This window comes from Mauremys reevesii, unplaced genomic scaffold (assembly GCF_016161935.1).
Source record: "Mauremys reevesii isolate NIE-2019 unplaced genomic scaffold, ASM1616193v1 Contig18, whole genome shotgun sequence".
NCBI lineage: Eukaryota > Metazoa > Chordata > Testudines > Geoemydidae > Mauremys > Mauremys reevesii.
In genome coordinates, this window is record NW_024100804.1 from 231,018 (window position 1) to 250,836 (window position 19,819).

Below are 19,819 nucleotides of genomic sequence, written 5' to 3' on the forward strand. Positions count from 1 at the left end.
TCCCCCAGCGGGGTCAGTGAGAGGGAACGTGGGGCTGGGCTGGGGCAGGGAAAGGGGGAATGCGGGGAGGGGGTCTCAGCCGCTGGCAGACCAGGTGCCAGCTCATGCCAAGGCCCCAGGTTATCACTGACAGATCCCTGGCTGGAAACCGGCCGGGCTCAGCTGCGTGTTCGCATTGTTAAAATGGGGATCAGACTGAGCGAAGGTGATCAGGGCTTTGTGAAATGCTGGTGAATTGCTGCCTGCGTTAATCTCACCAATAACAGCTGTACCCCACGCGATAAGGCGATAGTGAAACGAAACAGTAAAGCCAGGCAGGAGAGACGCATTGCCAAGGGTGAAATGCCAGTGTGTGTGTGGGGGGGGGGTGATGGGGGGTGTTATCTCCCGCCCGCCGACAGAAGGCCCTAAGCCCCAGATGGGCCATTGGGGGACATCAGAGGACACAGGACTTTGCTGATGGTTCCCTCCCCGTGAAGAGGAGACGCGCAGGAGCTCGTCCCACCAGCTTAAACTCGGGGAGGAAGGGGAGGCTCCATTCCCCATCAAGGAGCAACCCGCATCGGGCTGCGGCTTGGGCTCTGAAGGGGCAGGAATGACCAGGCATAAGCACCAGATCCCCTGGCTGTGCCGGCTCAGCCCCGCAGCACACACAGCGCTTGCTTCTGACAGGAGTTTCTATTTCCTTTTGAAACCTGGGACTGTAACTCCCCCGTGTGTGTGGGACCTGCTGTAACTTTGGTAAAGCACTCCCCGTGCTTTGTCGTAGTTAATGAATCTTTACTGAGGTTATTACAGGACTGGCTACAAGCGTTGTCTGTGGGGTGAGACCGAAGGTGCAGCTGCCCTGGGGTGAGCGACTGGTCCTGTGGGACAGGGAGTGACCGAATGTCGCTGTGATTTGTGGTGGAAGGGACGATCAATGGATCACAAGGGCAGGCTGGCTGGGGTGGCCAGACAGAGCAGAGAACCCCAGGAGACCGTGACTCCATGACTCGGTTGTTACAGGGCCTGCGGCGTTCACACTTGATACCTTGGTAAGAACTCAGCCAATTTTAGGAGCCGGGGCACAAACCTGACAGTCTAGTTAGGCTGCTACTAGATGAGGTTGGCACTTGGGAGCCTCTCCAGACAGCGTGACAGGGTCGCTCCAGGGCCCTGCAGGGACTGAGGGGCAGGGACGGGTCCCCAGGGGGGGCAGCGCGGGCTGGAGCCGGGCAGAGCGTGGGCAGCAGGCGGGGACAGGAAGGGACCAGCCCCAGGCTCTGCATTCTCCGGGCTGGGCGAGGGGCTGGGACAGACGGACGGAAACTCCTGCCGGCCGGGGGATCCGACGCCCAGGATCTAACTCAGGAGCCCTGCAGGGAGAGGGGAGAGAAATCAGCCCCTGGCCGTGGGGCTAGCGGGACGGACGGGGGATTTTCTCTGCCAGGCCCCAGGGCGCCCCAGGGACTCTGCCCGGCAGCCGCAGGGCTGGGGGATGCTCGGCAGGACCCAGGACCCTCTGCCCCCGGGAGCAGCTCGGGGATCGGCCTGAACGGGGACCGAGGGAGCCGCAGCCTCCTCCTCCGCGGGGCCAGCGCCCCATTGCCCAGCGGCCCAGGGGCTGAGCCGGGCGGGTGTCACGGGCCGAGGGGCAGAAGCAGCCGCCCCACGGGCGCCCCAGGCAGCCTGTGCTCAGTGTGGGGGGAGGCGGGTGTAACGGGGGAGGGGGATTGAAATTACCTGCAGGTTGGGGAACGGGGCGCCCTGAAAAACAGAGAGAAACATGGTCAGAGCCCTGGGCAGGGGGAGCCGGTTCCTGGGGGTCAGAGCTCCAGCCCCTGCCCCACGGCATGGAACGCCCCCCACTAGGAACCCAGCCCCCCTCCGGCCCCCAGACCTGGGGTTACCCCCCCCCGTTATTACTGTAAATCCCTGACCCAGGATCCCTGCCCGGGGGAGGGGACGGGAAACGCTCTGAGCCCCGGGGCAGGGGCAGCTCCCTGCACTGCGAGGGGTCGGGGTCTGTCCCACCCGGGGGCTCGGCCGGGGGAGGGGAGAGTGGGAGCCCCCAGCCTGGCCCCGGGGCCCCGCACTGAGATCTCCCCACGGCCCCTGCTCTGTCCCTGTCCCGGGCCCAGGGGACTAGAAGCCGGGAGGCCCCTGCCAGACTCTGAGCAGCTCCTGCTGGGGGGTGGGGGGGCGGAACCTGCAGCCAGGCCCAGATTCCCTGAGCCCCCAGCCCCACCTCCCCAGAGACCCCTGGTGCCCGCCCCGCCGGAGCCGTTCACCTTTCTTATTCTTCAGGTAGATGAGGAGTCCGGGCGCCAGGAAGATCAGCCCCAGCACGAAGCCCCCGACCCCCGTCAGCATCTTGCTCCTGGCGGAGTCAGACTGCGCCTCTGAAACAGGGACACGGAACGGGCCGGGTCAGAGCCAGGGGCCTCCGGGCCGGGCTCCCGTCTGTGCCAGTGACTGGCTCCGGCCAGGTCAGAGCCAGGGGTCTCCGGGCCGGGCTCCCGTCTGCCCAATGACCGGCGCCGGCCGGGGCAGAGCCAGGGGCCTCCGGGCCGGGCTCCCATCTGTGCCAGTGACTGGCACCGGCCAGGTCAGAGCCAGGGGCCTCCGGGCCGGGCTCCCGTCTGCGCCAGTGACTGGCGCCGGCCGGGGCAGAGCCAGGGGCCTCCGGGCCGGGCTCCCGTCTGTGCCAGTGACCGGCGCCGGCCGGGTCAGAGCCAGGGGCCTCCGGGCCAGGCTCCCGTCCGCACCAGTGACCGGCGCTGGCTGGGTCAGAGCCAGGGGCCTCCGGGCCGGGCTCCCGTCTGCCCAGTGACCAGCACCGGCCAGGGCAGAGCCAGGGGCCTCCGGGCCAGGCTCCCGTCTGTGCCAGTGACCGGTGCCGGGCGGGGCAGAGCCAGGGGCCAGGGCCTGCAGGAGCAGCTGTGGGACAATCTGCCCCATGTCAGGGCTCCTCCTGCCCTGTGATCGTCAGGCCCCTCAGTGCGAGGTCTGATATCCCTGCCCACTGCCAGCATGAACCAGTCTAGCCCTGTCCCCATGTCCTGGGCAGGCAGAGACCCAAGCAGAGGGAGGGATAGTTTAGCAGAGGAAACGGAGGCTGGAGTGGATCTGAGGAAAGGGAGTTTCCTAGCACTAACTCTCCTGTGGCGCAGCCTCCCGTGGGCAGCGGTGGGATTTCTGACCAGCCAAGGCACTGGAGGACAGAGTGTCAGGGGGGCCTGCTCCACATCTGGGGCTGCCAGGCCCAATAACAAACAATACCAACGTTTCTGCCCAGAGCGGGAGTTTGGGCTGAAATGTACCGTGCTGGGCTCTGAGCATGGGGAACAGGGTGGATACAAATCAATTATTTAAAATAAAAACAAATAAATAAATAAGATTTTTTTAAAAATTTAAATCAGATTTTTTTGATAAAATGCTTTTTGAGGAAAAAACCTATCTAAAGATAGTTTTAATTAAGATACATTATAGCTCAAAGATATCTCATTATGGAATAGGGATTATAAATTCTAATTCTATAGTATGAAACAATATATTCATGTCATGTTTAAGAAACGTTTTGTAAATGAATTCCAATAGTTCTGGATTAGGGACCCAATTTTATGGGGTTCCAGGGACTTCTGTAGAGATTATTTAGGTTAATCTTTCGGTCTACCCAGCAGGACTCAGGGCTCAGTCTAGAAGATACCAGCAGAGATGCTTAGTTTGGCACTTCTCAAACTGTGGATTTGTGTCTCCAGAGGTAACATGCTTGTTAACAGCAAAAATGTTTTAAAATAAATACATAATATATAGAGGTGAGAAATAACAGACCTCAACTCTATTGTCCCTCTGCAAATTTGTGTACAGAGTCAATCCCTTACCTCTCTCTAAAAGTGCAGAGTTTCAAAAAGTTCAATGAATAGAAGATTGTTGGGGGTGGAATAGATCTGGACAAAGAGAAGTCTGGAGATAAATGTGAGAATGGAGGGACAGGCAGTAGAAACCAAAGTGAAACTGTTTGAGCGGCATATTCCAGAAGTCGTGAGGTCTTTGAGTGTAGCCTTCGTTGATTTGAGATCTACCCGTACCATTCTCCCACTAGAAGGGAAAACCTGTAATGGCAGCAGGCTGTAAAAGAGACCCAGTTTGGGAATATTGTAATGAAGTTCCTCTACCTGTGGGTAAGACAGGCATGCCTGCAAATTCAAACAGTGCAACAAAGAAATGCAAGGCCTGGTTGCCCAAATGAAACATCATGAGAAGTGCTTCTTCTCAGGAGGAAGCTGCGTTGAAGATGATGAAAGGAACATGTCTGAACATGCAGGATCTTCAGGTTGGTAAACTATTTCCTACTTCATTCTTAAGGACTGCCTGTCTTCAGGACTATTGTTGAATTCTCATGTTTGAGCAAAAAATATAGTTGTTACTCTACGGTACTATCATTTTAGATGCAGTTGTGATAAAAAAAAATAAATAGCTGAAATAGGCAGAACTTCCTTTTACCATTTCACCTTTAAAGTAGTGCTGAGTGTCAGTGAATGCAATGAGTAATACTAAATAAGCAGTATGGTAATAATAATTAAATAACCACATTGACTTATTTTGTGTAGGAGAATCCATCCTCAACATGCAAGATTCTGAAGACTATCCACCTTCAAGATCACCATCATTTTCTATAGTTTCAGAGTTATCTGCCAGTGATAGTGTTTCAGTCACATCATGTATGTCACACAGCCACAGTATATCGGACACAGACTTCTCTTAGGGGAGAGTCTGATGATAGAGAATCTCCAGGTTATAGTCAGGAGCAGAGGATGGAAGAGGATAATGTAAGGGCCAGATCAGATGAGAAACATTCACATAAAAAAGAATCTGACACATCAGAAAAGGGCAGACAAATAAACAGGGACAAGCTTTTAAAGTGCTTGTACACAAATGCTAGAAGTCTAAATAATAAGCTGGGTGAACTAGAGTGCCTTGTGATAAAGGAGGATATTGATATAATAGGCATCACAGAAACCTGGTGGACTGAGAGCAATCAATGGGACACAATCATTCCTGGGTACAAAATGTATCGGAAGGACAGAACAGGTCGTGCAGGGGGAGGAGTGGCACTATATGTGAAAGAAAGTGTAGATTCAAATGAAGTAAAAATCTTAAGCGAATCCACATGTTCCATAGAATCTCTATGGATAGAAATTTCATGCTCTAGTAAAAATATAACATTAGGGATCTATTATCGACCACCTGACCAGGACAGTAATAGTGATGATGAAATGCTAAGGGAAATTAGAGAGGCTATCAAAATTAAGAACCCAATAATAGTGGGGGATTTCAATTATCCCCATATTGACTGGGAACATTTCACTTCAGGATGAAATGCAGAGATAAAATTTCTCGATACTTTAAATGACTGCTTCAAGGAGCAGCTGGTACGGGAACCCACAAGGGGAGAGGCGACTCTAGATTTAATCCTGAGTGGAGCACAGGAGCTGGTCCAAGAGGTAACTATAGCAGGACCGCTTGGAAATAATGACCATAATACAATAGCATTCAATATCCCTGTGGTGGGAAGAACATCTCAACAGCCCAACACTGTGGCATTTAATTTCAAAAGGGGGAACTATACAAAAATGAGGGGGTTAGTTAGACAAAAGTTAAAAGGTACAGTGACTAAAGTGAAATCCCTGCAAGCTGCATGGGCCCTTTTTAAAGACACCATAATAGAGGCCCAACTTCAATGTATACCCCAAATTAAGAAACGCAGTAAAAGAACTAAAAAAGAGCCACCGTGGCTTAACAACCATGTAAAAGAAGCAGTGACAGATAAAAAGACTTCCTTTAAAAAGTGGAAGTCAAATCCTAGTGAGGCAAATAGAAAGGAGCACAAACACTGCCAACTTAAGTGCAAGAGTGTAATAAGAAAAGCCAAAGAGGAGTTTGAAGAACGGCTAGCCAAAAACTCCAAAGGTAATAACAAAATGTTTTTTAAGTACATCAGAAGCAGGAAGCCTGCTAAACAACCAGTGGGGCCCCTTGACGATCGAAATACAAAAGGAGCGCTTAAAGATGATAAAGTCATTGCGGAGAAACTAAATGGATTCTTTGCTTCAGTCTTCACGGCTGAGGATGTTAGGGAGATTCCCAAACCTGAGCTGGCTTTTGTAGGTGACAAATCTGAGGAACTGTCACAGATTGAAGTGTCACTAGAGGAGGTTTTGGAAGTAATTGATAAACTCAACATTAACAAGTCACCGGGACCAGATGGCATTCACCCAAGAGTTCTGAAAGAACTCAAATGTGAAGTTGCGGAACTATTAACTAAGGTTTGTAACCTGTCCTTTAAATCGGCTTCGGTACCCAATGACTGGAAGTTAGCTAATGTAATGCCAGTATTTAAAAAGGGCTCTAGAGGTGATCCCGGCAATTACAGACCAGTAAGTCTAACGTCGGTACCGGGCAAATTAGTCGAAACAATAGTTAAGAATAAAATTGTCAGACACATAGAAAAACATAAACTGCTGAGCAATAGTCAACATGGTTTCTGTAAAGGGAAATTGTGTCTTACTAATCTATTAGAGTTCTTTGAAGGGGTCAACAAGCATGTGGACAAGGGGGATCCAGTGGACATAGTGTACTTAGATTTCCAGAAAGCCTTTGACAAGGTCCCTCACCAAAGACTCTTACATAAATTAAACTGTCATGGGATAAAAGGGAAGGTCCTTTCATGGATTGAGAACTGGTTAAAGGACAGGGAACAAAGGGTAGGAATTAATGGTAAATTCTCAGACTGGAGAGGGGTAGCTAGTGGTGTTCCCCAAGGGTCAGCCCTAGGACCAATCCTATTCAATTTATTCATAAATGATCTGGAGAAAGGGGTAAACAGTGAGGTGGCAAAGTTTGCAGATGATACTAAACTGCTCAAGATAGTTAAGACCAAAGCAGATTGTGAAGAACTTCAAAAAGATCTCACAAAACTAAGTGATTGGGCAACAAAATGGCAAATGAAATTTAATGTGGATAAATGTAAAGTAATGCACATTGGAAAAAATCACCCCAACTATACATACAACATGATGGGGGCTAATTTAGCTACAACAAGTCAGGAAAAAGATCTTGGAGTCATCGTGGATATCTCTGAAGATGTCCATGCAGTGTGCAGAGGCGGTCAAAAAAGCAAACAGGATGTTAGGAATCATTAAAAAGGGGATAGAGAATAAGACTGAGAGTATATTATTGCCCATATATAAATCCATGGTACGCCCACATCTCGAATACTGTGTACAGATGTGGTCTCCTCACCTCAAAAAAGATATTCTAGCACTAGAAAAGGTTCAGAAAAGGGCAACTAAAATGATTAGGGGTTTAGAGAGGGTCCCATATGAGGAAAGATTAAAGAGGCTTGGAAAAGAGGAGACTAAGGGGGGACATGATAGAGGTCTATAAAATCATGAGTGATGTTGAGAAAGTGGATAAGGAAAAGTTATTTACTTATTCCCATAATACAAGAACTATGGGTCACCAAATGAAATTGATAGGCAGCAGGTTTAAAACAAATAAAAGGAAGTTCTTCTTCACGCAGCGCACAGTCAACTTGTGGAACTCCTTACCTGAGGAGGTTGTGAAGGCTGGACTATAACAATGTTTAAAAGGGGACTGGATAAATTCATGGTGGCTAAGTCCATAAATGGCTATTAGCCAGGATGGGTAAGAATGGTGTCCCTAGCCTCTGTTCGTCAGAGGATGGAGATGGATGGCAGGAGAGAGATCACTTGATCATTGCCTGTTAGGTTCACTCCCTCTGGGGCACCTGGCATTGGCCACTGTCGGTAGACAGATACTGGGCTAGATGGACCTTTGGTCTGACCCGGTACGGCCGTTCTTATGTTCTTATCTCACCTGTAGCAAAATGAAAAAAAAAATCTCCCTCATCCACAAACAACCACAGATAAGTCTGTGATAAGAACCAACAGATTACAAAAAGAGGTAATTGATGAAAAAATTGCTCAGTTTGTTTATGCAACAAACTCTCCTTTCCGTATGATTGAGAATCCACACTTCATTAACATGGTTCAGTCATTAAGACCAGGATACAGTCCACCCAACAGAAAAGACGGTTACTCACCGTAGTAACTGTTGTTCTTCGAGATGTGTTGCTCCTATCCATTCCAGTTAGGTGTGCGCGCCGCGCGTGCACGGCTCTTCGGAATATTTTTAGCCTAGCAACTCCGGCGGGCCGGCTGGGCGCCCCCTGGAGTGGCGCCGCTATAGCGCCGGTTATATACCCCAGCCGGCCCGTCCGCTCCTCCGTTCCTTCTTGCCGGCTACTCCGACAGTGGGGAAGGAGGGCGGGTCTGGAATGGATAGGAGCAACACATCTCGAAGAACACCAGTTACTACAGGTGAGTAACCGTCTTTTCTTCTTCGAGTGATTGCTCCTATGCATTCCAGTTAGGTGATTCCCAAGCCTTACCTAGGCGGTGGGGTCGGAGTGAAACGTGGCAGAGTGCAAGACTGCGGAGCCGAAGGCTGCATCGTCTCTGGATTGCTGCACCAACGCGTAGTGGGAGGCGAAGGTGTGGACCGAGGACCAGGTAGCCGCTCTACAGATGTCCTGAATGGGGACATGGGCCAGGAAGGCGGCAGACGAGGCGTGCGCTCTCGTAGAGTGGGCGGTAAGACGGTCAGCTGGCACCCCCGCCAGCTCATAGCAAGTTTTAATGCATGCGGTGATCCACGAGGATATCCTCTGAGAGGAGACCGGCTTGCCTTTCATACGCTCTGCAACCGCTATGAACAGCTGTGGTGAAAGCCGGAAGGATTTCGTCCGATGTATGTAGAACGCAAGGGCCCTGCGGACATCCAGGGTGTGCAGCTGTTGATCCCGACTCGAGGCATGAGGCTTCGGGAAAAAGACAGGAAGGAAGATGTCCTGATTTACATGAAAGGCTGACACCACCTTAGGGAGGAAGGCTGGGTGAGGCCGAAGCTGGACCTTGTCCGCATGGAAGATGGTGTAAGGAGGACCGGCCGTCAGGGCCTGGAGCTCGGAAACTCGCCTTGCTGAGGTTATTGCGACGAGAAAGGCTGTTTTCCACGACAGGTGGAGTAGTGAGCACGTAGCCATAGGTTCAAAGGGTGGTCCCATGAGCCTGCCCAAGACCAGATTCAGGTCCCAGGGTGGAGTCGGGGCCCGCACCGGCGGGAACAAACGCTCAAGACCCTTGAGGAAGCGGGAAACTGTAGGATCGGAGAAGACCGATCGGTGACCAACGGGTGGCCTGAAGGCCGATATCGCTGCTAGGTGCACCCTTAACGATGAGACCACAAGACCCTGCTCTTTAAGGGACCAGAGGTAGTCTAGTATCGTTGGAACAGGGACGACGAACGGATTCAGGTCTCTCTGGTCGCACCATATGGCGAATCGCTTCCATTTGGAGAGGTAGGTCGAGCGAGTGGAGGGCTTTCTGCTCTCCAGGAGGACCCGCTGGACCGCAGCCGAACAGGTCCGCTCCGTGTGGGTCAACCACTCAGGTACCAGGCTGTCAGATGGAGGGACCGTAGGTCCGGGTGGCGGAGCCTGCCGAAGTCCTGCGTTATCAGGTCCGGCCATAAGGGCAGAGGGATGGGATCTCGTACCGATAACTCGAGCAGCAGCGTGTACCAGTGCTGTCTCGGCCAGGCCGGAGCGATGAGTATAAGGCGGGCCCTGTCCCTCCGAAGCTTGAGAAGCACCCGATGTACGAGCGGGAACGGAGGGAAGGCGTACAGCAGGTGATCCGTCCAGGGATAGAGGAATGCGTCCGACAGGGAGCCCGGGGCGTGACCCTGGAATGAGCAGAACCGGTGACACTTCCTGTTCTCTCTGGAGGCGAACAGGTCTATGCAGGGAAACCCCCACCTCCGGAAAATCGTGTGAACCACGTCTGGGCGGAGGGACCACTCGTGAGACAGGAATGATCTGCTCAGACGGTCGGCCAGTGTGTTCTGTACCCCCGGAAGATAGGAGGCCACTAGGTGAATGGAGTGGGCTATGCAGAAGTCCCACAGTAGCATCGCCTCCGTGCACAGCGGAGAAGACCGGGCTCCCCCCTGCTTGTTGACGTAAAACATTGCCGTTGTGTTGTCCGTCAACACCGCGATACAACGCCCCTGAAGACTTGGGCGAAAGGCTTGGCAGGCGAGGCGAATCGCTCGGAGCTCTCTGACATTGATATGGAGGGAGAGCTCTCGGGGCGACCAGAGGCCTTGGGTGTGCAGGTCGGCTAGATGTGCTCCCCACCCCAGCTCTGACGCATCCGTGGTCAGAGTGGCGGACGGCTGAAGCGGGCGGAAAGAGACTCCGGCACACACGACTGCTGGGTCCAGCCACCAAGTGAGAGAAGCGAGAGCTGGCTTCGTGGGCGTGACCACCGTATCGATGGAGTCGCGGTGGGGTCGGTACACTGACGCGAGCCAAGTTTGAAACGGGCGAAGGTGCAATCTCGCGTACTGAGTGACGAACGTACACGACGCCATGTGGCCCAGAAGGCGGAGGCAGGAACGCACTGTTGTCCGCGGGAAAGCCTGTAGATCTCGAATTAGCAAGACCAGAGACTGATGCCGAGCTTGGGGCAGGCAGGCCCTGGCCAAATTGGAATCCAGGACCGCCCCGATGAACTCCACTCTTTGCGACGGGGTCAACATCGACTTCTCGGCATTTATCATGAGCCCCAGACGCTGAAATAGGGCTAGGACCGTGGCCATGTGGGACGCTACCAGTTGGCGGGACGGTCCTCGGACTAGCCAGTCGTCGAGATAGGGATAGACATGTATCCGACGACGACGGATGGCCGCGGCCACTACTGCCATGCACTTGGTGAATACCCTTGGCGCTGTATAGAGGCCGAAAGGCAGCACTGTGAACTGGTAATGAGTGCTGTTGACAACGAAGCGAAGGTAGCGCCGATGAGGAGGGTAAATAGCGACATGAAAATACGCGTCCTTCATGTCGAGGGCGGCAAACCAGTCTCCCGGATCCAGGGAGGGAATGATAGTCCCCAGGGTTACCATGCGAAACTTGAGCTTGACAAGGTATTTGTTGAGCTCTCGGAGGTCGAGTATGGGTCGTAGGCCTCCTTTCGCCTTGGGGATTAAGAAATATCGGGAGTAAAAACCCCTGCCTCGCATATCGCTCGGCACCTCCTCTATAGCACCCAATCTCAGCAGAGATTCCACCTCTTGTAGGAGGACTTGCTCGTGAGAGGGGTCCCTGAAGAGGGACGGGGTGGGTGGGTGGGAGGGGGGGGGCGAAACAAACTGAAGATGGTAACCAGACTCTACCGTGCGTAGCACCCAGTTGTCTGACGTAATCTGGGACCACGCCGGGAGGAAGTGGGAAAGGCGATTGAAAAATAATGGGGAAGGATCCGGAGGAGAGACTGACGGGCCGTCCTCGGGCGTCCCGTCAAAACGCCTGCTTCGGCCCTTGGGGGGCCTTGGAAGGCGCCTGGGACTGGTTACGCCGATTGCCGGAAGGTCTTCGGCGGTTCAGTCTGGCCCTTCGCGTATTATCCTGCCGAAACCTGGATTGGTTGAACGGCCGAAAGGGTTGCTGCCGGAAAGGCCTCCGTTGTGTCGCAGGCGTATGCATGCCTAGCGTACGGATGGCAATGCGCCCATCCTTAAGGGTCTGTATTCTGGAGTCCGTTTTCTCCGAGAATAAGCCCTTGGTGTCGAAGGGCAAATCTTGCAGCGTATACTGAACCTCTGGCGGCAAAGTGGTTGATTGCAGCCACGAGATCCTTCTCATTGTCACCCCTGATGCCAAGGTCCTGGCTCCGGAGTCAGCAGAGTCCAGTGAGCCCTGAATAGAGGACCTAGTAGCCTTTTTGCCCTCCTCCAGTAAAGCTGTGAACTCCTGCCTAGAGGACGTTGGAACCAGCTCCGTAAATTTGGAGAGGGCTACAAAGTTGTCATAAGCATAGCGGGCCAGGAGAACCAACTGATTCGCTATGCGCAACTGAAGGCCACCCGCCGAATACACCTTCCGGCCCAACAGGTCCATCCTGCGCGCGTCTTTGGACTTAGGCGCAGGTGCAGGTTGACCATTTCGCTCCCTGTCATTCACAGACTGCACCACTAGGGAGTCCGGGGCCGGATGGGTGTACAGGTACTCGTACCCAGTGGGGGGTACCGAGTACTTCCTCTCTACTCCACGGGCAGTGGGAGGAATGGACGCCGGAGACTGCCAGAGCGTGGTGGCATTTTTCTGGATCGTCCGAACAAACGGTAGAGCCACTCGCATGGGGGCCTCCGTTCCGACCACATTAGTGATCGGATCCTCGTCCTCGACGACCTCCGCTACGGGGAGGTTAACGGCTTGTGCCACCCTACGCAGGAGGTCCTGATGGGCACGTAAATCAATTGGTGGGGGATCAGATGGCGATGATCCCGCCACCGCCTCGTCGGGCGAGGAAGACGAGGAGTGGGTCTGACCGACAGGCAGAGGCTGAGGCTCGTCCACGGGGTGTGAGGCCGTCGCCTCCACGGGATGTTCCGTCTGCACTGGCGGCGGTGGAACCTCAACTGGAGGTGATGGAGGGGGCCTGCTGATGGTGGCTTCCGGCACCCCATGGTCAGAAAACCCTTGTTGCGGAGGGAAGGGGGCGCCCTGAGCCTCGTGACCAGCCCAGGGGGTCCAGAAACCCCACTGCTGGGGACCCAGGTCTTGTCCTTGTGGGTCAACGCGGTAATCTGCGCCGCTGCCGTCGTGTGAAGCAAGCGACGGCTGGCGGGAAGGCCACGGAGGAGCAGACGCGTTCATAGACTGCGCCGTCGAAGCCATCAGGCCGTCCGTGGACGGTGCCGTGTACCGGTGCCGATCGCTTCGGTGCCGGGAGCGGGACCTACGACCGCGAGAGTAGCGGGAGGTCGACCGTGATCTCGATCGCCGTCGGCGGGAGCGGCTCCGAGAACGACGTCGGGAGCGGTGCCGGGATCCGGACCTCCCTCGGTGCCGACGGTCCGGAGAGTGGGACCGGGACCTCGAACGCCTCCGGGAGTACGACCGGTACCGCGAGGAGGAGCGGTACCGGGACTGCGACCGGTGCCGAGATGGAGACCGGTACCGTGATGGAGACCGGTACCGTGACCTTGAACGGCGGGAAGGTGACCGTCTTCGGGATCGAGACCGGGAGCGGGATCTGGACTGTCTCCTAGTCCGCTTGTCTGGGGTGGCCGGACGTACCATGGCCGGTTTACCCACTGAGGGAACAGCCCGCACCGGCGGTGCCGGGGGCCGGAGGCTCGGTGCCTCTGACTGCTCTATGAGCTCCCTTGCCACCGAAAACGTCTCAGGCGTAGACGGGAGGGGCAGCTCGACCACGGCTTGTACCGGGGAGCGCGGGGGTACCGGACTCGACGGCCCAGCCGGTGCCGGAGTCAACGGTACCGCGCACGGTGCGTGCGCTGGCACGGACGGTGCCGAAGTCGCCTCTGCTGGCTGCTGGACCGAAGGTCTCGCCTCAGCAGTCTCGACAGCCTTAGGCTGGGGCTTCCGCTTCCCCGATGGCGAATGGGAGCGGTGCCGGGGCTTCGGTGCCGGCTGCTTTCTAACAGTCTCGGTACCAGACCGGCCGGGGACCGCTGGAGCACTCCGCACGGAGGACGACGCCGGAGCCGGAGGAGTCGGCACCGCGGGGGTAAGCGCCGATTCCATAAGGAGCTGCCGCAATCTAATGTCCCGCTCCTTTTTAGTTCGCAGCTTAAACGACCTGCAAATGAGGCACTTGTCCGGTCGATGTCCCTCTCCGAGACAACGGAGGCAGGCGTCGTGGGGGTCCCCAACGGGCATATGCCGCTGGCAAGCCGCACAGGGCTTGAATCCCGGTGTCTTGGGCATACGCCCGCACCGGACGGGAAAAGAGGGGCTAAGCCCCCCTAATTCCCCCTAATCTATCTACTAACTACTCAACTAACTAAGTTCAACACTAACTATATACACTAAATACAAACTACAACAAAGGTGAGCTAGGCAGTGGACGACGACAAGCACTCCACAGTTCCAACTGCCGTCACGGGCGGGAAGAAGGAACTGAGGAGCGGACGGGCCGGCTGGGGTATATATCTAGCGCTATAGCGGCGCCACTCCAGGGGGCGCCCAGCCGGCCCGCCGGTGTTGCTAGGCTAAAAATGTTCCGAAGAGCCGTGCACGCGCGGCGCGCACACCTAAATGGAATGGATAGGAGCAATCACTCGAAGAAGAACAGATGTTGCAGGCAAATTGCTGGATAAAGTGTATGAAAGAGAAACTGAGCAGTGTGCAAAAAGTCTAGAGGGTGAAATTGTTAACTTGAGTCTTGATGGGTGGAGCAATGTCCACAATGATCCTGTTGTATGTGCTTGTGTAACAACAGAAGAAGGGAATGTCTTCCTTACAGAAACAATTGATACATCAGGAAATGCACACACAGCAGAATACTTACAAGAAACTTTAACAAATGGTGAAAAAAAATTCAAATGTCTAGTATGCAGCTTGGTCACAGACAAGGCTGCAAATGTATCCAAGATGAGAAGAAATTTAGAAGAGAGTCCCAAGCTAATAACATACGGTTGCAGTGCTCATTTGATGCACCTCCTAGCCAAAGACTTCAGTGTTCCAGAAATAAAGGCTAATGTTGAAATTGCAAAATACTTCCATAACAACTACTTTGCAGCAGCTGCTCTGAAAAAAGTGAGAGGAACCAAGCTAACCCTCCCACAAGACGTGCGATGGAACTCAGCAGTGGGCTGTTTGAGCACTATATCAAGAACTCGCCTAATCTGATGACAGTTTGTGAAAAAATAGATGGCACGGTCACCGCCGAAGTTCTCAACATTGGGCTTAAGAGAAATGTTGAACACATGCCGAGTACTCTGAAGCCTATTTCTGTCGCCTTGAACAAAATGCAGGGAAATAGCTGTTTTATTGCTGACGCTGTTGAAATTTGGAAGAAACTGAATGAGATGTTAAAAAGAGAAATATGCAATGAGAGAGTTAAATTACAAGCATTAAAAAAACGAATGGGACAAGCACTATCTCCAGCTCATCTTCTTTCAAATATTCTCAATACTCTGTACCAGGGTCAAACCTTAACTGCTGGAGAAGAGGAGTTGGCTCTGACATGGGCATCCAGCAACCATCCCTCCATAGTGCCAACTATAATAAACTTCAGAGCTAGGGTGACCATTCAAGAAATATATGTTTGCTGATGATGTTTTAAAGAAAGTCACACCAGTGAACTGGTGGAAGTCACTTAAGCACTTGGATTCAGAGACTGTTGAAGTGATAATCTCACTTTTAACAGCAATAGCTTCTTCTGCCAGTGTAGGAAGAATATTTTCTTCCTTTGCACTAATTCATTCCAAACTGAGAGATTGTTTGGGACCTAAAAAAGCAGGAAAGCTTGTTTTTCTTTTCCAGATTATGAACAAAGAGGAAAATGAAGGTGAAGACAACTGAGTTAGCTGCAGAAGCCAATATTTTAGGTTTCTCATGTTGACCTGGCTGACATAGTCGATTTAATTTTTTTTTTAATATTTCATTTTACTATTATAGTTAAAAACAATTTTAACAAAAACAAACCTGATTTTAAAAAACTTGAATGTTTAACTAAATTCAAAAATTCATATGCTTGTTTTGTTAAAATATTTTATGCTTGCTGTTGAAGAAAAAAATCCAGAATACATAATGTTGTTGTTTTAGTTAAATAAAACAGTTTAAATGTTTGTCTGGTGATGATCTCCTCCTAAAACAGCATGGCAAGCAAATCCTCCAAATATTAATGATTAACCTGTTGAATTGGAGATAGTTCACCTCCCAATGACTTCATAAATATCTGCTTCAATTACTTTGGTAAATGAAATAACCAAACAATCCTTCATTTTCTGATATAGCTGTAAAACTCATCTGAAAAGTTTTCAAAATAAATCACATTAAAAATGTATCGTGTGTACCTTCTAAAAACGAGACCTACATCCATCTCTGAGTTGTGAAGAATATGTATTAAGGTTCTAACAACCAACAAGAATGCACTTTTATGTAGAAAACCCTGATTAAATCGAGTCTTCCTGACTAATGTTTTAAATCACGATTTAAATCAAATCCACGCTGCTGGGGAATGATACTTGGTTTTGCCCATGTTAAATGTTCTTACGCCCATAGAGGAGTTCTGGTGCCTCCCTGGTTTGGAGACGCACGGTCAAAATATCCATCCAAAATAGAGCAACATTATAAGCTCCCGAGAGTCTGGTTGTGCACAGGCTCGGTAGAGATTTGTGAGCGTGTATCGGCTAAATTCTATGAAGATCCCATGTGCACTGAGTGTGCTCCATGCCCACAGAGCACCGACCCGCCAGCTGCACTGCACATGGGCCAGCCCCACCACATGGCATCAACAGTGGGAGTGAAAATGTTTCCTGCAGCTGCTGCCCCTGGCTGTGCAGGTGGCTGGGGTGTGGCACGGACAGCAGAGACAGGCTCCTGAGCTCTCTCGGCTGCTGCCCAGGCCAGGCAGATGGGGAGAACTTTCCCTGACTGGTGGCTGGGGCAAGGAGCAGCCGGGGAGGAAGGGGATGCCTTGGGGATGCCTTTGGTCCATCTCAGCAGATTCTGTCCTGGCTCCCTGTCCCCTCCGTCCTGGTCCTGCTCAGAGACACCCCCCCAAGCTATGGGGCCATGGGGCCCTTGGCAGACCCTGCACTGCTCATCCCCCAGCACAGCCACATCCCCTTGGGGTTCATCAGCCTAGTGCAATGAACATTTCCAGCACAGGCATCCAGGGGCAGGACAAACAGGGGCCGGGGCTCGACCCAGCCTCTCGTTCCGCTGCAGGACAGTCGCTGGCTGGGCCCGGGTGCTGGCTGGAGGGGTTGGGAGACGCCCTCGGTCCCCTCCTGGGGGCTGCTCTAGGTGGGGCATGGGAGGGTGATGGGCCCCAGGGACCAGCGCTCAGGGCTGTGTCCTGCCCAGCCCTGGGGCCTTTCCCGCTGCTTCCCCCAAAGCGCAGCTGGGAGACCCCAGGGGAACATCCCCTGTGGAGCGAGAGCCGACCCCAAGTGTGAGAGCAAATCCCTGTGGAGGGGGCCAGGGCCAGGGCCAGGGGCTGAGGCACTGAGGGCATGGGGGGGATCCCCTGAGTGTCCCTGAGAGACGGGATTCGCCTTCGCTTCCTGTCCCAAACTGCACGGCTGTGCTGCTGTGGGGCTGTTAAACAGCGGCCGTGCCCCACCCCAGAGGGGGCTGCATTGCAGTGGGGGTGGGGGGCCCTGTGTTGGCTGGAGGCTCAGGCTGGGAAGTGCTGGGGGCTGGGGGGGCTGTAGAAACGTGCACTCAGTCTCACTCCCCACAGCCCAGTGCTGCTGTGAGGGGGGGCAGGCTGGGGGGGGTCACATCCTGGCTCTCTGCCCCCAGGAGTGGGGCGGGGCTCTGCCCCAGGCCCATGCCCCGAGGGGTGCCCCACACCCAGAGGCTCTTACCCCAGTGCACGGCGAGGGGCCCCCGCAGGCTGACGTGCTCCACCTGGCAGGTGTAGACGTCCCCGCGCCGGGGGCTCATCTCCAGCATCACCAGGATCTGGAAGGTCCAGTCTCCGTTCTGGAGCAGCTCCGTGGACACCACCCCGGCCGTCTGCTCCTGCCCGTTCTTCAGCCACTGGATCTCGATCCCCCCGGGGTAAAACCCCGTCACCGAGCAAACCAGCAGGTGGGGGTGGGGCTCGGACCCCGATTTCGTGGGGGAAACTTTCACCTTGGGCTGAACTGGGGAGAGAGAGAGGAGGGGGGCTGGAAACTGAGCAGGACTCAGAGAGAACAAGTGACACCCCACTTCCAGGGAAAGGCCCCAACCCCCCAAGTGTCCCAGGCTCTGGCAGAAAGGGCCCGAGGGGAGTCATGTCCCGTCACCCCCATGGGGACAGAGCCAGGGACTGTCAGACCCTGGGCCCATGGTCTCAGTCCAGGGGCTTCTCCCCCCCCCCGCCAGGGGCACTGCATGGTGGGAGGGGGGGGGTTGAGGGGGGGGGAGTTCTGCCCGGGAAGGGGGGTAGGAGCCACCTGCCCCGGGGGTCTGAGTGGGGGGCGCTGGAGGCTGAACCCTCAGAGGGGCGGGGGCAGGTCAGTCACACACCGCCCAGAGACTGACCCGGGTGGGGCTCTGCTCCCTGCAGAGAGGGGGCGCCGCAGCCAGACCCGGGGGCGGCGAGGGGAGGGGTGGGAAGAGATGCCCCCCGTGACCCCTCCCCCGCAGCAGAGTGACCCCGCCCCCCGCCGGCTCCTGGTCCCCGGGCCCGGGCCCCGCCCTCTCCCTGCTTCCCCGCCCGCAGGACCCTCTCAGCCCCTCCCACCCCCGTCTCTGGCCCAGGTCGGGACCACGGAGATAACCGGGGGGGGGCAGCGTGTCTGGACCCCCCCGCGCTCACCTCTCCGGTTGACGGCGAAAGGCGTCCACGCCCCGTAGTTGTTCCGGCAGAACGTGTCCGCCGCAGCCCGGTAGTATTGCAGTGTCTCGGGCTGGCTGTTCCAGAGCTCGGCGTCGGGCCGCCCCAGCTCCGTGTCCGCCTCGAACCGCCCCACCTCGCTGTCGAAGTGCGCGATCTGCTGCCGGTCGTAGATGTGCCGGTACAGGAACCGGACCCGCTCGGTGCCGTTGGTGAACTGACAGTCAGCCTTGAACTGGTGCAGGAACCGCCCTGGGAGGGGAATGGGCTCGGCTCAGACACCCCCCAGCTGCCCCCGGGATCGGAGCCGGAGCCGCCGGACCCCCCCCACCGCCCATAACCCCTCCCAGGCCCAGGGGAGCGCGGCGGGCAGGCAGGGCCGTGGGCGGCGGGGTGGGGGTGGCGGTAACACACGCGGGGGGTGTAGGGCAGAGGGCCTGGGGAAGACACCAGCACCTGCCCAGCACGGGGCTCCCCGGGGCGCTGGGCTCTGACCCCCCCCCCAGATACACCCAGCCCCTGCCCAGGACGGGGCTCCCCAGGGCGCTGGGGTCTGACCCCCCCCCAGATACACCCGGCCCCTGCCCAGGACGGGGCTCCCCGGGGTGCTGGGGTCTGACACCCCCTCCCCGATACACCCAGCACTGCCCAGCACGGGGCTCCCCGGGGCGCTGGGGTCTGACCCCCCCAGATACACCCAGCGCTGCCCAGGACGGGGCTCCCCGGGGCGCTGGGGTCTGACCCCGGATACACCCAGCGCTGCCCAGGACGGGCTCCCGGGCGCTGGGGTCTGACCCCGATACACCCAGCGCTGCCCTGGCCTGGGCTCCCCGGGGGGGTGGGTTCTGACCCCCCCGGATACACCCAGCGCTGCCCAGGACGGGGCTCCCCTGGGCGCTGGGGTCTGACCCCCCCCCCCCGGATATACCCAGCGCTGCCCAGGACGGGGCTCCCCGGGGCGCTGGGGTCTGACCCCCCCCGGATACACCCAGCGCTGCCCAGGACGGGGCTCCCCGGGGCGCTGGGGTCTCTGCTCACCTGGGGGCTCCGTGCAATGAGCCAGGTGGGTTCTCAGCACCGTCAGTGTCACCAGCAGAGCCCCAGCCCAGCGGCTACCGGCCCCCAGGATCCGACCCGCCCCCATCACTGCTCAGGAGGGAGAGACCTGGAAACTCGTCGGGACCCCCCAGACTGAGACCTTCTCTGCCCAGCTCCGAGCACCAGCCCCCCGGACGCTGCCCACGGCCCCGGGGATTGGGCACCCCCAGCCCAGGGGCCAGGCAGCATCGGTGCTTGGCAGCATCACCAGTCGCCAGGCAGAGCCGGCCCCAGCAGGGCTCGGTTCCCTACTTCTCCCTCGCAGGGGGCAGAGCAGGGCC

General features: G+C 55.5%; 1 protein-coding gene across 1 annotated transcript; it reads right to left on the reverse strand.

Annotated features, from left to right (window-relative positions):
- Nucleotides 1-1,120: 1,120 nt before the first annotated feature.
- On the reverse strand, nucleotides 1,121-19,638 carry LOC120393310 (H-2 class II histocompatibility antigen, E-S beta chain-like). The gene is made up of 6 exons (XM_039517844.1): nucleotides 19,479-19,638; nucleotides 18,423-18,692; nucleotides 17,482-17,763; nucleotides 2,274-2,384; nucleotides 1,726-1,749; nucleotides 1,121-1,358 (listed from the first exon to the last, which is right to left on the reverse strand). Exons 1-6 carry the CDS (start codon nucleotides 19,582-19,584, stop codon nucleotides 1,345-1,347), a joined length of 807 nt encoding a protein of 268 aa, XP_039373778.1. The 5' UTR covers nucleotides 19,585-19,638; the 3' UTR covers nucleotides 1,121-1,344.
- Between the last annotated feature and the right edge of the window lie 181 nt (nucleotides 19,639-19,819).